At 44.9% G+C, this 25,356-nt stretch overlaps 1 protein-coding gene across 10 annotated transcripts in view; it reads right to left on the bottom strand.

Annotated features, from left to right (window-relative positions):
* Positions 1-25,356, bottom strand: part of asb3 (ankyrin repeat and SOCS box containing 3) — a 123,249-nt gene that overhangs the window by 12,617 nt on the left and 85,276 nt on the right. For all 10 annotated transcript variants that reach the window (XM_038810176.1, XM_038810186.1, XM_038810197.1 and 7 more), the window contains one exon: positions 8,110-8,361. In XM_038810176.1, the coding sequence (XP_038666104.1) occupies positions 8,110-8,361 (252 nt within the window). The remainder of the gene's footprint in view (positions 1-8,109; positions 8,362-25,356) is intronic.

Raw genomic sequence — 25,356 nt, 5'->3', positions numbered from 1 at the left:
CAAATAGATAGCCATAAAGTACATGCTCCAGTTTGATCAGCAATATGCTCCTGGCCTTCTGGGTTAAGCAAAATAATTAGTCAAACTAATGCTTGAAAAAACAAGGAAATGAGTTTCTTAGTGATAGATTGTATTACATTGCACTAATTCACACAACAGTGAACTTACCTTACAATTGAAGACAGGCAGATTTACCACCAGACAACGCATCAGCAACAAACAAACTCAATGATTATCTTTTATGATAATACCTTTAAAATCATGAACCAGTGACAAATAATCAACCAAATACATGGTTGGCATTTACTGTCTATTAATGTGCAGTTTTATTTCATCACAAATACAATTTCCTCCAAATTACCTGAAAGCTCGGTCAGATTTGTAATGTACAACCTTCCTAATGAAATTGTATCACTGGAAAAAAATAAAACTGAAAGGATTTGAATTTTAATTAGAAGATAATATTTATAATAGACAATATTTTTTAAAGCCAAATATGTACTGTTGTTGAGCTGAAGCACGATTAGCATGCGTTGCATGCAAAAAGCAGATTTCACAATTTATAAAGGGCTGCAGCAGATATTTGTCTTTCATGAATAATATCAGCAGAGAATAGATCAGTGTAGTTTATCTGCTGCTGTCATAAACCAGGCAAAAACATTTCCTATTTTTGAAATAATTTATTCAAAGAGGTATAATCGAACAACTATTAAGTGCAGAATGGATTGGTGAGCTATAGTCACCAAGTTACTGAAGCATAAACATGAGCTTAATTTTGAACTCTGCAGCACTCACTTCACCATTCCTTTTTTTTTAAAGAAGGTATTTTATTCCAAACATGTTCAACATAGTTACACACCCTTAACATCCAACTGAGTATACAGTTTGTATATTTTTCCCCGTGACAAACAGCTCCTCAAATATAGTCAAGAACGGCCTCCACCGTACCTCGAAGCCCTCCGCCGGCCTTCTTACGGTAAATTGGATTTTCTCCAACCAGACAAACTCGTACAAGTCTCCCAACCATGCCTGGCCCCCGGTGCGTAGCCAATATCCAATTCAAAAGTATCCATCACCGGGCAATCAGAGAGGTGAAGGCCACGTCATCATCCACCCCCCCCCCCCCTTCCCCCCCCCCCCCCCCCCCCCCCCCTCCTCACCACCCCCTTCCCCGACACCTCCTACACTCCAAAGATTGCCACCACAGGGTCCAGCTTCATCTCAAACCCTACAATCCTCGGTACGTTCCTAAATACCGCCTCCCAAAGATTCTCCAAATCCACACATCCCCAGAACACATGAGCATGGTGCACCTGGCCTCCTCCCACACCCGTCCATTACCTCTGGGGAACATCCACTCATCTGGGCCAGTTATGTGGCCCCTATGCACCACATTAAATGGTAGAAGACTCATCCTTGCGCAGGTGAAGGTTCAGTTCACTCGGCACGCTGCTTCGCACCAAAGTCCCCATCCTATCTCCCTCCCAACTCCTCCCACTTCCAATTGATCCTTTTTAGTAATGTCATGCTCTGCTCTCCCAACCACCCATAGATGTCCCCAATGCTCCCATACCCACTTCATTCGGAAGGAACATTTTCTCCAAAAGTGTACATTCCGACACCTGAGAGAATGAAGGCAACGCCTTGCGCGCAAAGTCCCGCACCAGACAGTATCTGAACTCATTCCCTCGTGGCAGCTCAAACTTCTCCAGCAATTCCTCTAACCCAACAAACTTGCCTTCCACAAACATGTCCCTGACCTCCACTAGCCCTTCCTCTCTCCGTCTCCTGTACATCCCACCAATCCATTTCCTCCTCCCACCCCCCCCCCCCCCCCCCCCCCCACCCCGACACAAACCTTGGATTCCCACACAACAGAGCCGTCACATGTGCCCCAATTTAAAGTGCCTCGGCTGTTTCCAAATATTTATGGATGACTCCACCACTGAACCATTCGTGAACTTCCTTGGGGCAAATGGCAGCGGGGCGATCACCAGAGCCTTCAGGGTCATACCCTTTAAAGATTCCTCCTCTAACCTACCTAATCTGCACCCCCCCAACCAACATTGTCTCACGTTTTCCACATTCGCTGCCCAATGATAATGCAACAAATTTGGGAGCGTGAGCCCCTTTCCCACATTTGCCTTTGCAACAGAGTCCTATTAACCCTCAGCCCCCTCCCTGCCACACAAATTCCGAGATTAATGCATCTACCTTCCGAAAAAAGACCTTGGGGAGGAAAATCGAGAGCGACTGAAACAGAAATCTTGGCAATATGTACATCTTTACCACCTGTGCCCTCCCTGCCAATGTCAGGGGCAGAGTATCCCACTGTTTAAGGTTCCTCTTAACCTCCTCCACCAACCCAATCAAGTTCCACCTATGCCCGTGGCCCAATCATGTGTTACCTGGATCCGAGATATTGGAACCTGTTGAGAAACCAGGGGCGGGATTCTCCCCTACCCAGCGGGGTGGGGGGCCCCGGCGTAGCGGGGTGGCGCCAACCACTCCGACATCGGCCTCCCCAAAGGTGCGGAATTCTGCGCACCTTTAGGGGCCAAGCCCTCACATTGAGGGGCTAGGCCCGCGCCGGAGCGGTTGGCACCACGCCGACTGGCGCCAAAACCGGCTCCAACGGCCTTCGCCGGTTTACGCATGTGCCGGTGCGTCAGCTGGCGTTGACGTCACCACCGGCGCATGCGCGATGGGGGATTCTCTTCCGCCTCCGCCGTGGTGGAGGCCGTGGCGGCGGCGGAAGAAAAAGAGTGCCCCCACGGAACTGGCCCGCCCGCCGATCGGTGGGCCCCGATCGCAGGCCTGGCCACCTTGGGGGCACGCCCGGGGCCCGCTCGCGCCGCTGATCCCTCCGCCACCAGAGGTGGTTCAAACCACGGCGGCGGGAGAGGCATCCCAGCGGCGGGACTTCGGCCCATCGCGGGCTGGAGAATCGCCGCAGGGGGCTCGCCGATCGGCGCGGAGGTCTCGCCGATCAGTGGGCCGTGATTCCCGCCCCCACCAATTCCCGGGTGGTGGAGAATTTCTGCCAAGGCGGGGGCGGGATTTTCGGCGGCCCCGGGCGATTCTCCGACCCTGCGGGGGGTCGGAGAATTTCGCCCCAGAAGAGAAAATGCTGGAAAATTTCAGCACGTCTGGCAGCATCTGTAAGGAGAGAAAAGTGCCAACGTTCCAAGTCCAGGTGACCCTTCGTCAAAACTAAAAGGCATAGAAAGTGGGAGATATTTATACTGTAGGGTGAGGGGATGAAAGATAAGTCATAGCCACAGAACTCACGGGAAAAGAGTGCTAATGGCAGCTCCCAGAGTGAATCAAAGGTGTGACAGGCCACACCGCAGAGAAACAAAATCACAGAGGGTAAGCGGTGACAGATGTAGATATTGGGGGGGGGGGGGGGGACTCATGGGTGGGAGAGAGGTAAAATGGGAAAAAGGGGGGCAGGGGGAAGCAAAACGGAGCTCAACCCCCATCCCCACTCAATCAGGCCTACCCAAGTTGGTCACCTCATCCCGTCCACAGCCAAACTCATCCTACATCAGAGACGCGTTGCCTCCCCTCCCTCCACCCACACCCCCCTCACAATGGCTAACCACCGCGGTCATCCCCCGCCCTTCGCCTCTGTTCACTAGCATTGTTTGCTAGCGTGACAACTCCCACCTGAAGGCCCGAACCCAAAGACTCACTGTCACCACCCCCTCGACCCATCTCTCTCCTGCATATCCCTTTCTATAATAATAATAATAATAATAATAATAATCGCTTATTGTCACAAGTAGGCTTCAATGAAGTTACTGTGAAAAGCCCCTAGTCACCACATTCCAGCGCCTCATTGCTTCTCTTATGTCCTCCTCCCCAGTATCTCGCACCCTACCCACCCCCCCCAGTATCCCACACCCAACCCATGCAAGAAACATCACCCCATATAGAACATTCTCGAACTGCCCCGCCTTACAACAACCCCTCATACGCACTGTTCAGAGCATAACAGAGTGCAATACAATCAAACATTATGCCTCCAGCATCGAAGGCCCCCCCCCCCCCCCCCCCCAACCTTCATGGGAAAAAAGCAATTTGACTTCAATAGACAATAGAAAAACAGGGGGAGGGGGTGACCTTTCCCCATTAGCAAATAAAATCATTTGACAACATTTAAGAGACAGAACTTGCACCCGAGTTCCTCTTCTAGCCCTCTCCAGGCTTATATTTCTTAAGTCATTTGCCTCCGCCGGCGTCCCAAAATAATATTCCTGGCCCTCGAAAGTGACCCAAAGTTTGGCCGGGTACAACACCCCAACCGAATCTGGCGCCAGTGCATCAGTGCCTTGGGCCTGTTGAACCCTGCCCGTCCCTTGGCCAACTCTGCACCAATGACCCGATGAATCCGGATTCGGTTTCCTTCCCAATCGCAATCCCACTGCCCCACCTCAGGATCATTTCCTTGTTCTGGAACTTGCGCAAACGCACAATCACCGCCCAAGGTGGCTCCCCCGCTCTTGGCCACTGCTTTAGGAGCTATGGGCCCGATCTACCTCCGGGGCCTTGTCCAGCACCTTCTGGCCCACCAACCTCACCAACATCCTCGCGACGTAGCCCATTGCACTTGTTCCCACCACTCCATCCGGTAGGCCCACAATACAAAGATTTTGCCACCAGGGCCTGTTTCCCTGGTCCTCCACCCTTTCTCATAGCGTCTTACACATGTCCCCCAGGATCGCCATCTCCACTTCCAGCAACACAATCCGGTCTCTCTCGTCAGCCACCTTCTCCACCTCTTGGATCATTGCCCCTACACCTTGCAAGTTCTTCTCCACCCATTCCAATGTCCCACCAAGTGGTACCACTACCCCCCCAATCGCCTTCAATCAGTCACTCTCCATTTCTTCATGCTGCTGCTGAAGTTCATCCTTAATGAAGCTCATCACCTGCTCCATTGGCAACTTTCCAATAGCCTCCCCCCTCCACCATTTTTCCAATTGATGCTCCACCACGAGTCTCCTCCAATTCTTTAGCCACGGCTCTCAGTGTCATCAGTCGAGTTTAATGACTCAGACATGCCCACCTGGGGGAGAACTGATCCTCCTCCACTGTCCGCTCAACTTTCCGCCAAAATTTCCTGAAGGTCGGGCAAAAGAGACCAAAACCAACACGTTCAAGCAAGAGCCACCCGGTGTGTGACCATTCACTCCACCGAAGTCCCACTTCACCATTCCTCAAACCCCTATCAAAATAGCTTCATCATTTTCTCACTTTCTGTTAGCACTGCTGCCTCCCCAGAGTCTGCGTGGGTCTCACCCCCACTACCCAGAGATGTGCAGGGTGGGTGGATTGGCCATACTAAATTGCCCCTTCATTGGAGAAAAAAAAGTGAATTGGGCACTTTCAATTTAAAAAAAAAAGAACTGCTGCCTCACAGCACGCGAGTTCAATTCCCCGCTGGGTCACCGTCTGTGGAGTGTGCACTTTCTCCCCGTGTCTGCGTGGGTTTCCTCCGGGTACTCTGGTTTCCTCCCACAGTCCAAAGATGTGCAGTTTAGGTGGATTGGGCATGCTAAATTGCCCCCTAGTGTCCAGGGATATAAAGCATAGGTTATGGGGTTATTGGGAAGTGGATTTGGATACAGTGCTCTTTCAGAGAGTCGGTGTAGACCCGATGGGCAGGATGGCCTCTTTCTGCACTGTAGGGATTGCATGATTCTATATTTGTACAGTTCAACGGTTTGTATAAAATAACTCCAGTCCAAGATTAGTCTATATTTATATCATCCCCCTCATCTCAATTGCTAAAATCTGTGAGGCTCCAGAAGTGCAAGTACATAGAAATAGCTGTAATTTTTGCATTAACAATAACATAACCTATTCATTTTCCTGTTACAATACTTCTAGTTTGTAAATAAAAATAGTCTGTAAATAAAAATAAATGTTCCCATTGTTTCATATGCCTTAGCTAAATTGGTCCTCCCTGGCCTGCCATTCCTTTTTGGACCAAACAGGTCTTAGAGGAAGTATCAAAGCAGAGTTTGAAACAGATATTATGTTCAATGTCTCCTTATACAGTCCCAAAATAACGCATGTTAATCTTCTGAGGCTGTTCAGCAACTTTTGGAATTATTCCTTGGTCTTCCCTTGGGGACTGAGAGTTAGTCTTCCTCCAAGCATGGGGTTGGGAAGATTGATAGCAAGTTTGGAATTCTGGATGGTAATGTTTCTGGGATTTATATCTTCATTGCATTTCTGCACTCTTGGAATATCTTACAAATACACACATTACTACTTTTCCCGTCCTGAAAAAACAACAAATAAACTGCCGGAATTTAGTTTCTTCAACCTGCCATTTTTACATGAATAAACCTTTGTTTTTGCCATTTAAATGCCAATCTATTTTGAGGTGATAAAACAAATAAAAACATAACAGATTAGTGAGCTGTAGAAAAGTACATAAAACTAATCAAATCCCTGGGCCCGTAATAGATTTGAGCTGGGGTTAGCCTTCACTACAAGATTTTTAATTGAATACTATATTAGATTGCCATACAGATAATCACATTCTTTAAATGTTGGAGACTTGAAAAGACAGCCCTGCTACCTACCCTCCTGGTTGGAGTTCTTCTGCAAGAAAACGCTGAGTTTGTTTATGACTTACACTAAATATACAGATGCCTTGGACGGTGATTTTGTCTCTTTTGTGCTTTAACATCCCAATGACAACATTGCTTAATGCTCATGAAAAATATAACCCCAGCTGTTATTTTTAAATATAGAAATGTCTGGAATAAAAGGAGCAGGTAGAAAAAGGTAAGAGTGAGATATTGGTTGAAACCCAAAAAATCAAGTCTTTGCTTATCCTCGCTACTCCAACTTAAACCAAGGGAACGTCGAACATTCAGTCCTCCATTGCAGCTCTAACTATAAAGATGGAGGAAGAGCAGGAGAATCACGTATCAAAATCCATGCTGATCCAAGGAGCTTAACACTTCAGCAATATACCAGCACTGAAGTCAGTGAGGAACACGAATAGGTCCCACAGTGGTGTTCCGCTAGCCTGGAACACCTTAGCAGAGAACAGACTGTCACAATAATATCATCCCTCTTCTAAAGAGGGCAGTTTCCAGAGTTTGTGCATCTTCATCAGCTTCCCTGAATGGCTACCCTTGAACCACACCTTACACCCTACTTCCAGTGGGCAATCAAGGTTCACCCATACTGGTTACGGCATCTTTCCTGCTTTATTATAATAATCCAACACTGAATACTTCAATAGAGTCAGGGTCAAGTTCAAGCCTGGGGTAAAAATACTGCTGGGACACTGTTAGCCTGTTGGAAAGATTGAGGAATTCTATCCGCAAGATTTTCATTTTGCACACTTTGCACTGGCAAACTACTTTTTTGTTTATCATTAGCAGCTTTTCAGAAATATCAAACTGTGGGTTTGAGTTGGTTCTTCATTAAAATTATTAATTTTCCAATGACTGCTTTTCATTGCTTTGGCTATGTATATTTTACTGACCCCCAAAAGGTGCAGCAGGTGAACCATTGCACAACATGTCGATCTTTCGGGTGCTTGCATCTGGAGCTTGGGGTAGATAAAATTAGTTTTCAAGTGTAGCTATCGATCCCAATAGAACAAACATAAAGGTCTGGTATAGGATTGTGAATGTTATTTTAATTAGAAAAAAGTTAGAGGTGGAATCATATAACTGCATCAGTGAGAAATGTGTATGTTATTGATCTGCAACCATTAAACTTCTGCTTGGTACACTATTAACAAACATGTTAAATGGTTAACTCCACACTTCACTTGGCATTTACAAATCAACCCTGCACTCCTGCATACATAATATTTTAATCACTCCCTGTGGAATATTAGCCAGTTCTCTACAATCAGTCTTGGATGCGATATCCATTACCAAATGAAGCTTGCAAGTAATGAAACAACAGTGCACACTCAAGCTCATTAGTTAAATGCAAACAAAGTGGGCTGGAATGGTAATACTTCAACCAACATGTCTATTGCCTGTCTTACTGTATAACTATAAAGAAGCCATTTGTAGTTATTTTAAAATAACAAGTGGGTGCATCTCTGAACTTGTAACTTACCATGTTTCACAAAGCAGATCAACAGGATTGAATCCAGCCAGTAACAGATGAGGTAACCACTGTTTATACTGATGTTCTGCTAATAATCCATACTTTGCAATGTCAGCCAAATGACAGCCTGATGGTAATGTATAACCTTGTGCCAGAAGAAACTGTAGCAAATGGAAGCTCTGATATTGCAGGCAATAACAATAATGTAGACCTGTTACAACAGCTCCAGCTTTAAGGAGCATGTAAACAATTGCACAAAATCTGGGAAATGAAATAAATGAGAAAAATTAGTTTGCCTTCCTGAATCAACAGCAGGGTTTTTTTTTTTCAGAACATAAAACATGCACCAATATTCATAATTTATTAATCAAGGCATTTCCCAATGCTGATTAATAATAAACAAATGCATGTGCATCCAATCATTTTACATATGCAGAAACAATTGGTCTGTTTACCAGCTGCTAAGATATAGCATTTGACATCTATCTGGAACAAAACAAATTTTCTTTTGAACATTGACTGAAACAATGAAAATAAATCACTCTGGCGAGAAATGCTCAATACTGTAATCAATACACTAAAATGCATAGAATCCTTTAGAATACAAAAGGTTGCTAATCAATCAATTATAAAAAAAATTAGTTAATTGAAAGATAAATGTCCCCTAGAACAAACATTAAATGCTATTACAAAACTTGAGAAATTTGATTTACTGATACCAGAGTAAGAAACCATAAAGAAAACAACTCTTACATTTATAAAGGAGATAACATTTATAAAGGAGTTAACAGATTGCATCCATTTTGACTTGGACAAGGTTTACTTCCGAAACATAAGAAATAGGAACATGAGAACATCACGTGGCCCACCAAGTCTGCTCAGCCATTCAATAGGATTATGCAGATCTCGGTCTTTCCCCACATCCCTCGATTCGCTGAGGCACCAAAAATCTGTCCATCTCAAACTTAAATATATTTAATGACGGCCCATCCATTTTGGGGCAGAGAAATCCAAAGATTCACAACCTTCAGAATAAATTTCTCTTCTCTTCTGTCCGAAACAAACATCCCTTTATCCTGAAACCATGTGTGTGTTCCAGAAACCCAGCCAGGGGAAACAACCTCTCAGTATCTACCCTGTAAAGCCCCTTCAGAATCTTAAGTGTTTCAATAAGAGCACCGCTCATTCTCTAAAGTTCAGAGGATATAGGCCTAACTTACTCAACCTCTCATCATTGACAAACCCTCACGTCTCAGGGACCAATCAAGTGAATCTTTGCTATATTACCTCCTATGCAACTATATCCTTCCTCAACTATGGAGATCAAAATTGCAGTGTTCCAGGTGAGACCTCATGAAAGCGCCAAACAACCGTAAGAAAAACTTATTTCTTGTACTCCAATCTCCTTGCAATAAAGGCCATTTGCCTTCCTAACTGCTTGCTGTACCTGCATGGTAACGTTTTAAGATCCTAGTATAAGAACACCCAAGTCTCTCTGAACATTAATACTAGATTGCAATCTACATCTGGCATGTAACTTGATCTCCTACTGTGAAGACAGTCACAAAATATTTGTTCAATGCCTCTACCATTTTATGATTCCCCATGATAATTTCTCCTGTTCTGATTCTAAGGGACCAATGTATCCTTTAGCTACTCTCCTTTTTATACACGTGTAAAATGTTTACAGTCTACTTTCATATTTCTGGCTAATTTACTCATATCCTATTTTTGCTGGTTTATGGGCGGCAACAGCCGAGCGAGTAAGGGGTTAGATCCAGGAGCCAGAAGCCGAGTGGGTGCGTGCGGAGGAGGCCTCCTGCATGGGAACCTCCCTCCGGGCCCTCGCCACGGCAGCACTCCCATCCCCACCCAAAAAACACTCCAGCAGCCCAGTGGTGACAGCCACCCTCCAATCCTGGAACCAACTGCGGCAGCAATTTGGCCTGACCAAAATGTCGGACAAGGCTCCCATCTGCAACAACCATAGGTTCACACCAGCACTGACTGACGCCATCTTCAAAAGGTGGAGGCAGGACGGGGGGACACCGACAGTCAGGAACCTATACATGGACGACAGGATCGCAACACTGGGCGAACTGACAGAGAAATTTCGGCTAGCCGGGGGGAACGAACTACGGTACCTGCAGCTCAAAAACTTCCTATGAAAGGAGACAAGGACGTACCCACAACCGCCACGACAGATACTACTGGAGGACCTACTGGACGCAAGTATCCTAGAGAAAGGGAACTGTAGCGACATGTATGACCGACTGGTAGAAAGGGACGACACCGTACTGGACACAACAAGAATGAAATGGGAGGGTGACCTGGGGATTGAGATAGGGTGGGGACTCTGGAGCGAAGCACTGCATAGGGTCAACTCCACCTCCACGTGCGCAAGGCTCAGCCTGACGCAACTAAAAGTGGTACAGAGAGCCCACTTAACAAGAAACCGTATGAGTAGGTTCTTCCTGGAGGTGGAGGACAGATGTGAACGGTGCCAAAGAGGCCCGGCCAACCACGCCCACATGTTCTGGTCTTGCCCCAGACTTGTGGAGTACTGGACGGCCTTCTTCGAGGCTATGTCCAAAGTGGTGGGGGTGAGGGTGGAGCCATGCCAGATAGTGGCGGTCTTCGGGGTTTCAGACCAGCCAGATCTATTCCTGGGGAGGAGGGCGGACGCCCTTGCCTTTGCCTCCCTGATCGCCCGCCGTAGAATCCTGTTTGGCTGGCGGTCAGCAGCACCGCCCAGAGCTGCAGACTGGCTGTCCGACCTCTCGGAATCTCTCCAAATGGAGAAAATCAAATTCGCCATCCGAGCGTCAGACGACGGCTTCTACAGAACGTGGGAGCCATTCACGCAATTGTTCCGGGACCTGTTTGTGGCCAACGAACAAGAGGAAGAATAGTCGGGTGGCCAGGAATCAGGGGAAAATGGACGGGAATCGGGGGGGGGGGGGCTACGGGTTCGTTATGGGGGTTTGATGGCTAGCTAAGGCCCAAAACCAAACTGTAAATAAATGCCTATAAACATGTGCCTCGGCCATATTGGGGAATGTAAAATATGTATGCTGGCTAAAGGGGGCGGCCACAGTTGTTATTATGAAGATGCTTACCTGTAAATATACATGTTAATTTTTGCGTGTTTTTTTTTCTAATAATTTGTTGGATAGAAAATATGAAAACTCAATAAAAAACATTTCAAAAAAAAATTTTTGTTGGCTTATCAAACACTCCCACTCCTCAATCTTAACGTTATTCTTTGCATTAAAGTTTCTTCTTTTACCTAATACTATCCTTTAATGTCCTTATTAAGCCACTAATAGATCTTTCTCACTGAGCTTGAGTTTTTCAATGGAATGTCTATTGGTTGTACATTTTGAATTGTTTCCCAGTTTATGTATCGCAATACCATTAACTCTATTTTCCCAATTAACCATAGCTGGCTCTTCCCTCATACCTATGTAATTGGCTTTTTTATAGTTTAAGATCTTCTATAACAAATTAAACTAAATGACAGCAGATAGATACGTAGAAGATAGGAACAGGAAGAGGCCTTAAGGCCCTTCGAGCCTGCTCTGCCATTTATCACGATCATGGCTGATCATCCAACTCAATAGCTAATCCTGCTTTCTCCCCATAACCTTTTGATCCTATTCACCCCAAGTGCTGTATCTAGCCGCCTCTTGAATATATTCAATGTTTTAGCATCAACTACTTCCTGTGGCAATGAATTCCACAGACTCACCACTCTTTGGGTGAAGAAATGTCTCCTCATCTCTGTCCGAAATGGTTTACCCTGAATCCTCAGACTGTGACACACCCACCATCGGGAACATCTTCCCAGCATCTACCCCGTCTACTCCTGTTAGAATTTTATACATCTATATGAGATCCCCCGTCATTCTTCTGAACTCCAGCGAGAACAATCCTCACCTAGACAACCTCTCCTCACATGACAGTCCCGCCATCCCTGGAATCAGTCTGGTAAACCAAGAATAGAACAAGGAGAAACAATTCAAAAGGATATTTTAAATTACAAACACTAAGTTGATGGCTGAACGGCTCTGACTAAATACTTTCCATTCCACTGCCTGTAATACTAATCTCTTGGAGAATGCAAATGGACTGACCTCATTGACACTACACCCCTGTATGCTTCACCTGATGCCAGTGTTTAGGTAGTTACATTTGGTGTGTACCTTGTGTTGCCCTATTATGTATTTTCTTTTATTTCCTTTTCTTTTCATGTACTTCATGATCTGTTGAGCTGCTCGCAGAAAAATACTTTTCACTGTACCTCAGTACAGTTGACAATAAACAAAATTCAATACAATCCAAAGCCCAGAGACAACATGGGGAAAAATAAAATTAAAAATTGCCACAAAACTATCTTCAAGGTGCATTTAAGGAGAATCTAGATCAAAACAATGGAGGGTGGGGCCGAAATAAACAGTATGCTGATGGAATTAGATTAAGTAGATGGGAGAAGGCTCAGATGGAGCACAAAAACTGACAGAGACCAGTTCGGCCGAATGGCCTGCTTCTGTGCTGTACGTTCTATAGAATTCTATACAATTGTATGACTTCTTCATTCCATTAATAAAATGCAGCTAGTAAGAATTTTTCTATTGCCACCTCTCCTTCGATGGTGGTTGAAACAATTTCCAGCTTTGGTATACGATAACATTTCAATATCAAGCATAGGTGTTCAGATTTCCAGTTTTGGATAGGTAAAGCAAAAGCATTCTGGGTATTTGGTGGTCTAAACTTCAACAACAGAAAATAGAACCATATCAGCAAAATAGTAGGCCTCCTAAAATGCTAATTTTAATTTAAATGCCAGTGGCAAATGCTACTCTCCAGCACAGTTAATTTTCCCCATCTCGGGCAGCATGATGGCACAGTGGTTAGCACAGCTGTCTCATGGCGCCGAGGTCCCAGGTTCGATCCCGACTCTGGGTCACTCCGTGTGGAGTTTGCACATTCTCCCCATGTTTGGGTGGGTTTCGCCCCCACAACCAAAAGATATGCAGGGTAGGTGGATTGGACATGCTAAATTGCCCCTCAATTGGAAAAAAATGAATTGGGTACTCTAAATTTTAAAAAAAGAAAAAAGAAAATTTCCCCGTCTCATTTATTTCCGTTCTGCAACTATGTCCTTTTTAATCCACACTTTAGATTTTTGATAGTTCTTGCTTATTTTTTCAATTTTAAAAACTAAATTTCAAACCGTGTGCTGGTATTTAGAGGCATCTTAGAGCACAAACAATCACACTTTTCTTTTCATATTCTTAGATAGAAAGCCACAAAGTAAATTTGACAGCAAAAAGCAAATCGCTGTTTGCTTAGTGTTATTTTAAAAAGCACAGCTGCATGTAATTAGATGGTAAAATGAAGCTACTTAAGAAAATGAGAATATACAAAATGGCATAACAGATGTGACAAAAATGTATTGCAAAGTAATGAAATCAACATTTTAATTAAACCTCTCCAATCAAAGTAACTTGTTCTAATGTAAAATATTCCACTATTCTGACAAATGGAGCGATACAAATAGTACTGCACAATTCATTACCAAACTATAGTAAACGCAGAACACATGCACAACTCTTTCAGTTATACAAACACACATTTTAACTTAAACCAAATACTGGTCTTTCCTTCTAATTGGTGCTGGTGTGTCACATATCATCAAGGAGTCAAAGCCGCTGTGACGCCAGCCACTTTTACATGCATGTTGCAGGCTGGAGCCATGGATAGTGATGGTAGAGTTTACAACTTTCTTTCCGTCACATGGCTGACCAGGAATTTCTCTCACTGTTTCCAAATACGGCAGTGGCGAGGGCAAGATTCACAGGTTGACTCTCTACCTGTTTTGCCGTGTTATAAATGCACCTCCTTTGGCCATCAATCCTTGGGTGGGAATTGAATCTGGCGCTTCTGACTCGGAGGCTGGGTTGCCACCTACTGTGCCACAAAACCACCCTCCCCCTTCCTGTTTACTCAATATAATGATTATTTTTCAACATTTTGGCCATTTTTCCATGAGAACGATCTTGGTATCATTGATATGAATAATGCAACCCTCAAATTAAACATAGCTCGCAAGGGATTAAAACGATCACATTAGCCTTGGTTCGAAGGAATGTATATTCAACAACGCAACAGTTTTCAGTCAAATTTCATTACAAACGTACTATGAGCTCTCTTCATAGACAATTTTCCCTTGGGTACAGGGCATGAGAAAGTGACTACTGCAGAGCTGGTTGAAAAGCATCAGAACAGTCATTTTGTATCTTTAACAAGATGACTCACCACAATGTTTGAAGCTGGTGTTTCTTCAGGGTACCAGGGCAATAAAGACTCTCCAATTAAAAGTGTCACAATATGTATTATGGGCCTGTTTTTTAAGACTCCAAGAAAAGGTCTGTGTAGGGCATGATATTGATCATTGAAGAAGAAAGCCCTGAAAACGAGGGCGATTTCGCCTGCGTTCAAGATAACAGCACAGGGAGGAAAACCATATCTTCTTTATCTTAATGGGGAAACGGTTCACAATCATGACAATGAAGTAACACCTTGATCACCAAGGTTGCTTCTGCACATTATCAGTCAACCATCGCAGAACCCCCTGCCACTATAGGAGCACGGATGTCTGTTATCATGAAATGCTTTGAGTGGCTAGTCATGAGATGGATCAATGCCAGCCTCCCAAATGGTCTTGATCCATTGCAGTTCGCCTATCACTGCAACCGGTCCACAGCAAGTCCATCTCCCTGGCTCTACAATCAACGCTCGAACACCTCAACAACAAGGACACCTACGTGAGACTGCTGTTCATAGACGACAGCTCCGCCTTCAACACCATTATCCAGACGAGACTTATAACCAAACTCTGCAATCTTGGACTTGACCCCTCCCTGTGCAGCTGGATCCTTGACTTCCTCACCAACAGACCGCAATCTGTCAGGATAGGCAACAGCACCTCCTCCACAATAGTTTCCTCAACACCGGGGCCTCGCAAGGATGTGTGCTCAGTTCTCTACTGTACTCCCTAAACACACAAGACTGTGTGGCAAGATTTAACTCCAACTCAATCTATACGTTTGCAGATGATACGACTGTGGTGAGTCGTATCTCAAACAATGACGAATCAGACTACAGAAGGGAGATAGATCACTTGGTTGCATGCTGTACCAAAAGTAACCTCTTTCTAAATGTTGGAAAGACCAAGGAACTGATTATTGGCTTCAGGAAGCGCAGCATGACAACCCCCCCCCCCCCCCCCCCCGTCTGCATCAATGGCTCCAAAGTGGAGTTGGTCGATAGTTTTAAGTTCCTGGGGGTCATCATCACCAACAGTCTGTCCTGGTCCACTCCCATTGATGCAACAGTCAGGAAAGTTCAACAACATCTCTATTTCCTACGGAAGCTAAAGAAATTCGGCATGTCTGCATCGACTCTCACAAACCTCTACAGATGTGCCATAGAGAGCATCCTATCGGGCTGCATCATAGCCTGGCAACTGCTTGGCCCAAGATCGCAAGAAGCTGCAGTGTTCACACGAGCTTGCCACCCTCGCATTGATTCTGTATACACCTCCTGCTGCCTCAAGAAGTTAGACAGCATTATCAGAGACCCCTCCCAACCAGGCTTTGCCTGTTTCCAGACCCTTCCATCAGGCAGAAGGTACAGAAGTCTGAAGACCCGCACATCCAGATATAAGAACAATTTCTTCCCCACAGCTACCAGACTCCTCAACGACACTCCCGTGGACTGATCTGTTCCCTGTAAGAACACTATTCACGGCACCCTATGCTACTCTTGATCATGTATTTACTTTGTTTGGCTCCTTGTTCTGTACTGTAACCACTGTTTGTCGATGTACCATTTGTCAATGTACTCGGTAGATTATTCTTTTTTGTCTATGTAAATACTGTGCACGTTACCTTGGCCACAGAAAAATAATTTTCACTGTACTTCGGTACATGTGACAATAAATCAAATCAAATCAAGTGTCTTTCAGTTTGTTCCTGAAAGATTCTCTCCAAGGTTTCTGCACAGAGAAAAGTAAGTAAAACCTGATTGGCTGATAAGTGGCATTTGAACTCTATGGATTTGCTTCATTGGAATATTTAATGGCAGATTGAGAAAGTTAGTGTTCCTTCTTTGATTTAAGAACTATTAACTGTAAAGCTATTTCTTAATGGTTAATGTGGTTAACTCTGTGTTTAAATTAAAGTTTGTTTTCACATAAAAAATACCTACTGGGCAGTTTTATCACTCTTGTGGTGCAGTCACCGTTTCTCAGTTTTATAAATTAAAAATTGTTGGGTTTTCATCCAAGGCCTAACAAAATGAGCCCCTTTGGGTGATAGGCACACCCATAGAATTTAGGTGGGAGTACATCTGTTGTCAGAAGCAACTTAAGGATCAAATCCTGCATGACGAAGAGGAGCTGAACCTTACTGGAGGAGTTGAGAAGGGCTTTGGGACTGCACATGGTGCCATATATGCTGATTTGTGTTTAATTTTTTGTTGATTTCGGTTTGATTGTTAAAGTAAAAGTTACAGAAAAAATTAATTTGTGCCCTTCAGTTTCAAACTTGGAAAGATTTAGTTCTTGTAGATTATTGATCGTCACAGGAATAATAACTCTGATTGTTTAATTATCCTATGGTTCTGCAATGTGAGACCAAAAAAGGAAGTTGGTCTTCTGTGTGAAGTTTTTTTTAAAATTTAGTGTACCCAATCATTTTTCCAATTAAGGGGAAATTTAGCGTGGCCAATCCACCTAGCTTGCACGTTTTTGGGTTGTGGGGGTGAAACCCACGCAAACACGGGGAGAATGTGCAAACTCCACAAGGACAGTGACCCAGAGCCGGGATCGAACCTGGGACCTCAGCGCCGTGAGGCCGCAGTGCTAACCCACTGCGCCACCGTGCTGCCCTTCTGTGTGAAGTTAATAATCTTTAGGCATCTGCATAATCCAAAAGGGATGGAACAATATTGAAGGAAGTTTAAAACAGATGTAAAACATCAGGGGAGTCTAAATAGTTTGAATAAAGAATTAGACATCTCATCAGACAATTGCAGCTCCAGGTGGAATTCAATAAGGCAGTACGATCTCGTCAATGAAACATCCTGCCCACCCTGGAAAGAAAGGCATAAATATCATTGGAAAGAGTGACTGTTTTTGTCAAGCAATTTGGTCAATGGGTGATCACATGTATGCCTCCTGGGGTCTATTGTTAAACGGTGTATTTTATTCCGTAGAATCCTGACAGTGCAGAAGGTGGCTATTCAGTCCATCAAGTCTGCGCCGACATTCCAAAAGAATACTCCACCCAATGTTACAATTGAATACAAGTACAAATAACACACCAAAATCCCAAATTATAAACTGTGGATGAGTCACTCCTTAAATAAGCTGTTGCTCCCAAACGGGAGCATACAGATCATAGTACAGATCGTAGTGATCTTGCATACAGGGCAGAACATTGGACATTGGGATTTAATTGCAGAATAGTCACAAAGGATGTGAAACAAAAATGCCTCTCAAGGAGGAGTATGTATGGTTTAATCCCAGTAACTCTGTCTCCATTTCATCACAAAGAAGTGAAATCTATGCCAGTGCTGGGGCAGGGTTCACCAACCGGCTGCAGTGCTGGCAAAAGCCCTACATTGCCTACGTTTAGGAAGGCCCGCTAAATAAAGTGCCAATCAGGCACTTAATAGGATAGCAGCGGACCTTCCATTGGATCAATGACACCAAAAGAGGAAATGTGCCCTCGAGAGTTGCTGGTCAGAGGCCAGCAGCTGTGCAACACTCGGCTGCACTACTGGGAATGTGGTGACTGCTGCCGGTAATGCACCTGCCAAAGACTCAGGTTTGCCAATGGTCCCAAGCTACAGATGAATGATGGCAGGTGATTCTCAGTGGGCTGTCCTACCCAGGTGCCAAGTCCCTGATTAGGCAATGAGTATTTGATTATGAGGGAAACCCATGGAAGCTGACAAGCAATTCAGCAGGCCAATTGCTTAGTTAATTAATTAACTCCCCACTTAAGGGTCTCAGTTGTCAGTTGGGTGGGAAGCCCAACCACGAGCCTTGCTGCACCGGACTTAATCGGTGTGGAGGCAGGAAGGTGGAGGCGGGAAGGTGGCGGGCTCCACACCCATCTAAATGCCCAATCCCAAACTCACCTCAGAGCAAGTTAAACTCTGCCCATCATGTGACAGAGGAAGGTGCACCAACAAAGGGTTTGGTTAAGTTAACAGAAGAAATGCAAGGCATTTAAGGCAAAGGCAAGTGACCAACAAGTGGCAGTGATAAGACTATTTAAAGAACTATAGGAACAAGAAGGTTTCAAATAGGAAAAGGAAACTTGGTGCATTAAAAAAACACGATCAGAAGAATCATAGTGTGGATAAGAGTAGGGATATTGAAGCGAAGAGAGAAGAAGTGTACAATCAGAAGCAAAAGGTAGAAAAAGTTAAGACATAATGAATATGTAAAAGCAATCATCAGTATGGATTCAGGATGGAGAAGTAAATCCTGATGTCCCTGAGAGAGGGGTTGATACAATCCAGTTAATGGCACATCAGAGACAGGTTAAAAGCAAAAAAAAAGATATGGAGAGAAAGGAAAAGATCACTAGAGTGTGCATGTGTTTGTGTACACCTTTTGCATCAGGGTGAGAGATTCACGGAAATTGTACTTCTTTTGTTTCAATTACTATTTTTCCTGCGTTTGTAAACCTCACTGTTCTATGCACAGAACTGAAAGATGTTTAACCATTTGTGATCTCATCTTGGGTGTTGTTTTAAATTTGTTGTTTTCTCAATGTACATATATGATAAGAACATAAGAACTAGGAGCAGGAGTAGGCCATCTGGCCCTTCGATACTGCTCCGCCATTCAATGAGATCATGGCTGATCTTTTGTGGACTCAGCTCCACTTTCCCGCCCGAACACCATAACCCTTTATTCTTCAATTAACTATCTTTATCTTGAAAACATTTAATGAAGGAGCCTCAACTGCTTCACTGGGCAAGGAATTCCAGAGATTCACAACCCTTTGGGTGAAGAAGTTCCTCCTAAACACAATCCTAAATCTGCTTCCCCTTATTTTGAGGCTATGCCCCTAGTTCTGCTTTGACCCACCAGTGGAAACAACCTCCCCACATCTATCCTAACTATTCCCTTCATAATTTTATGTTTCTATAAGATCCCCCCCCCCACATCCTTCTAAATTCCAACGAGTACAGTGCCAGTCTACTCAGCCTCTCCTCGTAATCCAACCCCTTCAGCTCAGGGATTAACCTAGGTGAATCTCCTCTGCACACCCTCCAGCGCCAGTACGTCCTTTCTCAGGTAAGGAGACCAAAACTGAACACAATACTCCAGGTGTGGCCTCACTAACACCTTATACAGTTGCAGCATAACTGCCCTAGTCTTAAACTCCATTTTTGCGACTCATGCACTAGCACACCCAGGTCCCTCTGCACAGCAGCATGTTTTAATATTTTATCATTTAAATAATAATCCCTTTTGCTGTTATTCCTACCAAAATGGATAACCTCACATTTGTCAACGTATGCTTTTTCCTTCAATTTGATACTCTCCCTTATTTCCTTTGATATCCACAGTCAGTTTTCCCTCTTTCTACCATCCTTCCTTTTTGTTGATACTGTGAAAAATCACTTGGCAGGTTCTCCACTGTTCAACTGATTCACCATAAAGTTTTTGCTCCCAGTCTACCTTAGCTAGCTCTTCTCTCATCCCATTGTAATCTCCGTTGTTTAAGCACAAAACACTAGTGTTTGAATTTAGCTTCCCACCCTCCATCTGTATTTTAAATTCCACCATGTTGTGATCGCTCCATCCAAGAGGAACCCTAACTATGAAATAATTAATTAATCCTGTCTCATTACACAGGACCAGTACTGGACAGCCTTCTTCGAGGCTATGTCCAAAGTGGTGGGGGTGAGGGTGGAGCCATGCCCGATAGTGGCGGTCTTCGGGGTTTCAGACCAGCCAGATCTATTCCTGGGGAGGAGGGCGGACGCCCTTGCCTTTGCCTCCCTGATTGCCCGCCGTAGGATCCTGTTTGGCTGGCGGTCAGCAGCACCACCCAGAGCCGCAGACTGGCTGTCCGACCTCTCGGAATCTCTCCAAATGGAGAAAATCAAATTCGCCATCCGAGGGTCGGACGACGGCTTCCACAGAACGTGGGAGGAAGAATAGTCGGGTGGCCAAGAACCAGGGGAAAATGGGCGGGAATCGGGGGAAGGTAGCCGGGGGGAGGGGGGGGCTACGGGCTCGGTATGGGGGTTTGATGGCAAGCCAAGGCCCAAAACCAAACTATAAATAAATGCCTATAAACATGTGCCTCGGCCATATTGGGGAATGTAAAATATGTATGCTGGCTAAAGGGGGCGGCCACAATTATTGTTATGAAGATGCTTACCTGTAAATATTCATGTAAAAAAATTTTGTGTTTTCCTTTTTTTTTTCTCTCTCTCTAATAACTTGTAATTTGTCATATATAAAATATGAAAACTCAATAAAAAACATTTATAAAAAAAAATTACACAGGACCAGATCTTGGATCGCTTGTTTCCTCATAGGTTCCATTACATACTGTTCTAGGAAACTATCGCGGATTCATTCTATAAACTCCTCCTCAAGGCTGCCTTGACCGACCTGGTTAAACCAATCGACATGTAGATTAAAATCTCCCATGATAACTGCTAAACCATTTCTACATGCATCAGTTATTTATTTTATTGCCCGCCCCACCATAATATTATTTGGTGGCCTATAGACTACTCCTATCAGTGACTTTTTCACCTTACTATTCCTGATTTCCACCCAAATGGATTCAACCTTATCCTCCGATGTCACCCTTCCCTGCCATAGGACCATAATACATAGGAGCAGAATTAGGCCACTTGACCCATCGAGTCTGCTGCGCCATTCAATCATGGCTGATATTTTCTCATCCCCATTCTCCTGTCTTCTCCCCATAACCCCTGATCCCCTTATTAATCAAGAACCTATCTATCTCTGTCTTAAAGACACTCAGTGAACTGGGACCCAAAACTGCCACAATACTCCAAATGGTGTCTGACCAGAGCCTTATACAGCCTCAGAAGTACACCCCTGGTCTTGTACTCTAGCCCTCTACTGTCCGATGTCATCCTTAAATAACAGAGCGACATCACCTCCCTTACCATCCACTCTTGTGCTTCCAAATAGTTAGATCCCCTTGGATATTTAACTCCCAGTCGTGACCATCCTTTAACCATGTTTCAGTAATGGCCACTAAATCATAGGCATTCACGATGATTTATGCAATCAACTCATTTACATTATTCCGAATACTAAGAGCATTCAGGTAAAGTACCCTTATGTTGGCTTTTATGCCTCCGTATTGAATCTTAACACCTCTATCAGTAAACTCCCCCAAGTTATTTTTCCTTTTAACTTTACTCCTAATTTTCCTTATCATTGAACCATATCTTCATGATAACCTGTCACTTCGCTTTCCATTTCTGTTTTTACCTCCCGTTTTATTCCTTTTAGTATTACTGGGCCTATTCACTGAGCTCTCCTTAGTTACTGTGCCCTGTACTGTGGCCCTTTTTGATTTTTGACTATGTCTTCTCTGCCTTACACTTTCCCCCTTACTGCCTTTTGTTTCTCTCCATGTTTTACTTCCCTCCGACTTCCTGCATCGATTCCCATCCTTCTGCCACATTAGTTTAAACCCTCCCCAACAGCACTAGCAAACACCCACCCTAGCACATTGGTTCCAGTCCTGCCCAGGTGCAGACAGTCCGGTTTGTACTGGTCCCACCTTCCCCAGAACTGGTTCCAATGCCCCAGGAATTTGAATCCCTCCCTCTTGCACCATCTCTCGAGCCACACATTCATTCTATCTATCCTGACATTCCTACTCGTGGCCCTGGTAGCAATCCTGAGATTACTACCTTTGAGGTACTACGTTTTAGTTGAACTCCTGACTCCCTGAATTCAGCTTGTAGGACCTCATCCCGTTTTAGACATCCTTCACCCTTGCACCAGGGAGGCAACGTGCCATCCCAGAGTCTCGATTACATCTGCACAACCGCCCGTCTATTCCCCTTACGATCAAGTCCCCTATCACTATAGCCCTGCCATTCTTATTCCTGCCCTGCTGCGCAGCAAAGCCAGCCATGGTGCCATGAGCCTGGCTGCTGCTGCCTTCCCCTGGTGAGCCATCTCCCTCAACAATATCCAAAACGGTATATCTGTTTTGCAGGGAGATGACCGCAGGGGACACCTGCACTGCCTTCCTACTGTTGCTCTGTCTTTTGGTCATCCATTTTCTATCTCCCTCAGTAATTTTCATCTGCGGTGTGACCAACTCAGCGAATATTCAATACATATATTTGTAATATGGGTTAGATTTTAAACCAGTTCGAACTTTATACTTTTCCTACAGCTCAAGATCTGGGGAATGGCACAAAATTGGTACTTTGAATTTATAACTCATTATAGGAATCTCCAATCCTATAATACTCCAATCCAACCACCCCCGCCAAGAGCGCCTTGTCCAGGACAAAGAAATCAAACTGGGAATACACCCAGTTGGGCGAAAAGTACGAAAATTCCTTTGTTCTCAGTCTCTCAAACCGCCATGGGCCTGCCCCTCCCATGTGTTCCATAAACCTAACGGCTCCTTTGCCATGACCAGCACCTACAGGTACCTGGGACACGATCAGTTCAACCGTATTAAAATCCCCCCCGTAATCAGTCGGTGCATGTCCACAACCCAAAACCCAACTCAAAAAGTCTACGTCGTCCCAATTTGGGGCATACACATTCACCAGCATTCCTCCAACCTCCCACTCACCATCACAAATCTACCCCCAGGGTCTGTCGCTATACTCCCCACTTTGAAACTCACTGCCACCCCTCTTGTCTTTATATTCAACCCTGAATGGAATACCGCCTCACCCAGTCCTTCTTCAACATAGTCTGTCCCCCCACCTTAAGATGCATCTCCTGAAGAAACATCATGTCCGCACCACATTTCCTCGAGGTTCACTCTCTCATCTCTTTCACCCACCGCAGAATCCTCTCTTTATTCAGAAAATGATGCAACAGTAACACCATCGCTTTCAGCTGCTTCCCCCGCCTTTGGCCTCCTTAACACCCTGTACACTTGATTCACCTCGGGAGGCCGGTCAAAGACACCCTCCCCCGTCAGCTTCTCGAACATATTGGCCACATACTTTTGAGGCTGCGTTCCCTCAATCCCTTTAGGCAGCCCCACAATCCGGAGATTCTGCCTCCTGGACCGATTCTCCAAGTCCTCCACCTTCTCCCTAAGCTGTTTCTGGCCTCCGCCACGATTACAATCTCTGCCTCCAACGAGGCCAACCAGTGCTCATGATCCACCACCGATGACTCCACCTTCTGGAGCTCCAAACTCTGCGCCTCCAGCCTTTGTCCCAATCGGCTCCACCACCTGGTCCTCAGAGGCCTCTTGCCTCTGCTGTTGGAGCTTGGCATTCAGAAGCTCTAGCAGTTGCTCAGTGGAACACTGAGGTCAACACCCCAGAGCCCTCCGCCATCTTTCCCCTTTGCTGCACTCAGAAAGCCCTCCCAGCCAGACTGCTGCTCCTTGATCATTGCATTCCTCCTTTGATAAGTCATAAACAGACCCTACCAGAGGAGAATTACTATCTCTCACCGTTCATGCACTTTGCACTCGCAAAAAATACCCTTATTCGTCAAAAAGGACCAAACAGTTCCACCTTGAGCAGGAACCACCAAATGTGTGACCACTCACTCTGTGGCCGCCACCGAAGTACCCATTTTAATGTAGCCAAGGTGCTGACCACTAACAGGATCATGCAGGGCAATATAAGCAAAGATAGCCCTTTGTACTTTTGGTATGATCACTCAGAGTTGAAGCAGAGCTTGTGTCTCAATATTATGTAGTCACTGATATATCAAAATATCACGCAACAAATTGCATGCCCTTACCTATAGACCCGTGACTCAATTGCTAGCACACTCAACTCCCAGTCACAATGTTCTGGGTTCAAGACCCACGCCAATGACTTGAGCAGAAATCTAAGATGACATTCCAGTGCATTACTGGTGGAGTGCTGTACCATTGGAGAAGACATCTTTCAGACCAGACTTTGACTGAGACCCTGTCTGCCCCCTCAAGTGGATGCAAAAGATCCCACTGTATTACTTTAAAGAAGAGCAGTAGAGATATTCCCAGTGTTATGGCAAATACTTAATGCTCAAACAACTTCACAAAAACATATCTGATCATCACAGTTACTTGTGGGAGTTTGCCATGTCCAAATTTGCTGCAATATTCCCGATGTTACAGCATTGACTATTCTTCAAAAGGTACTTGGTGTGTCCTGTGAAAACCTGAAAGGCATCTATTAACATTCAACATCCTGGGTGTTACCATTGATCAAGCATATAAATATTGTGGCTGCAAGAGCAGGTCAGAGACTGGGAATTCTGTGGTGATTAACTCACCTCCTGACTCCACAAAGTCTATCCACTGTCTACAAAGCACAAGTCAGGAGTGTAATTGAATACTCTCCACTTGCCAGAGTGCAGCTCCAACAACACAAAAAAGATGAACACCATCCAGGACAAAGCATCCCACTTGATTGGCACTCCATTCCCCATTCTGAACATTCGCTCGCTCTACCACTGGCACACAGTGGCAGTGTGTGCCATCTCCAAGAGGCACTGGAGCAACAGCCCAAAACCCCTTCAAACTCCATATAAACCTGTAACCTTGATCACCTAGAGCAACATGGGAAAACCATCTGAAAGTTCCCTTCCAAGACACACACATCCTGGCTTGTCACTGGATCAAAATCCTGAAACTCCCTCCCTACTACCATCACGTAGATCTGTTGGGTTACTTACTGGTATAGGGTGGATACGTTGACTTGAGTAGGGTGATCATTGCTTGGCACAACGTCGAGGGCCGAAGGGCCTGTTCTGTGCTGTACTGTTCTATGTTCTATATGAGGCGCCCAGAATCATAACCGGGTGAAGTAATTGTTTTACTTAATATACTATGCGGCCCTTTGTGAATTGTGAATTTCTGAATGTGGCCCTTGCACGGAAAAGTTTGCCCACCCCTGCGGTAGATAGACCTTCATCATTGACTGCAATGGTTCAAGCAGGCAGCTCACCTTTTCAAGGGCAAA

The sequence above is a fragment of the Scyliorhinus canicula genome, chromosome 1 (genome assembly GCF_902713615.1).
Source record: "Scyliorhinus canicula chromosome 1, sScyCan1.1, whole genome shotgun sequence".
NCBI lineage: Eukaryota > Metazoa > Chordata > Chondrichthyes > Carcharhiniformes > Scyliorhinidae > Scyliorhinus > Scyliorhinus canicula.
This window is presented reverse-complemented; position numbering and strand designations above follow the sequence as displayed.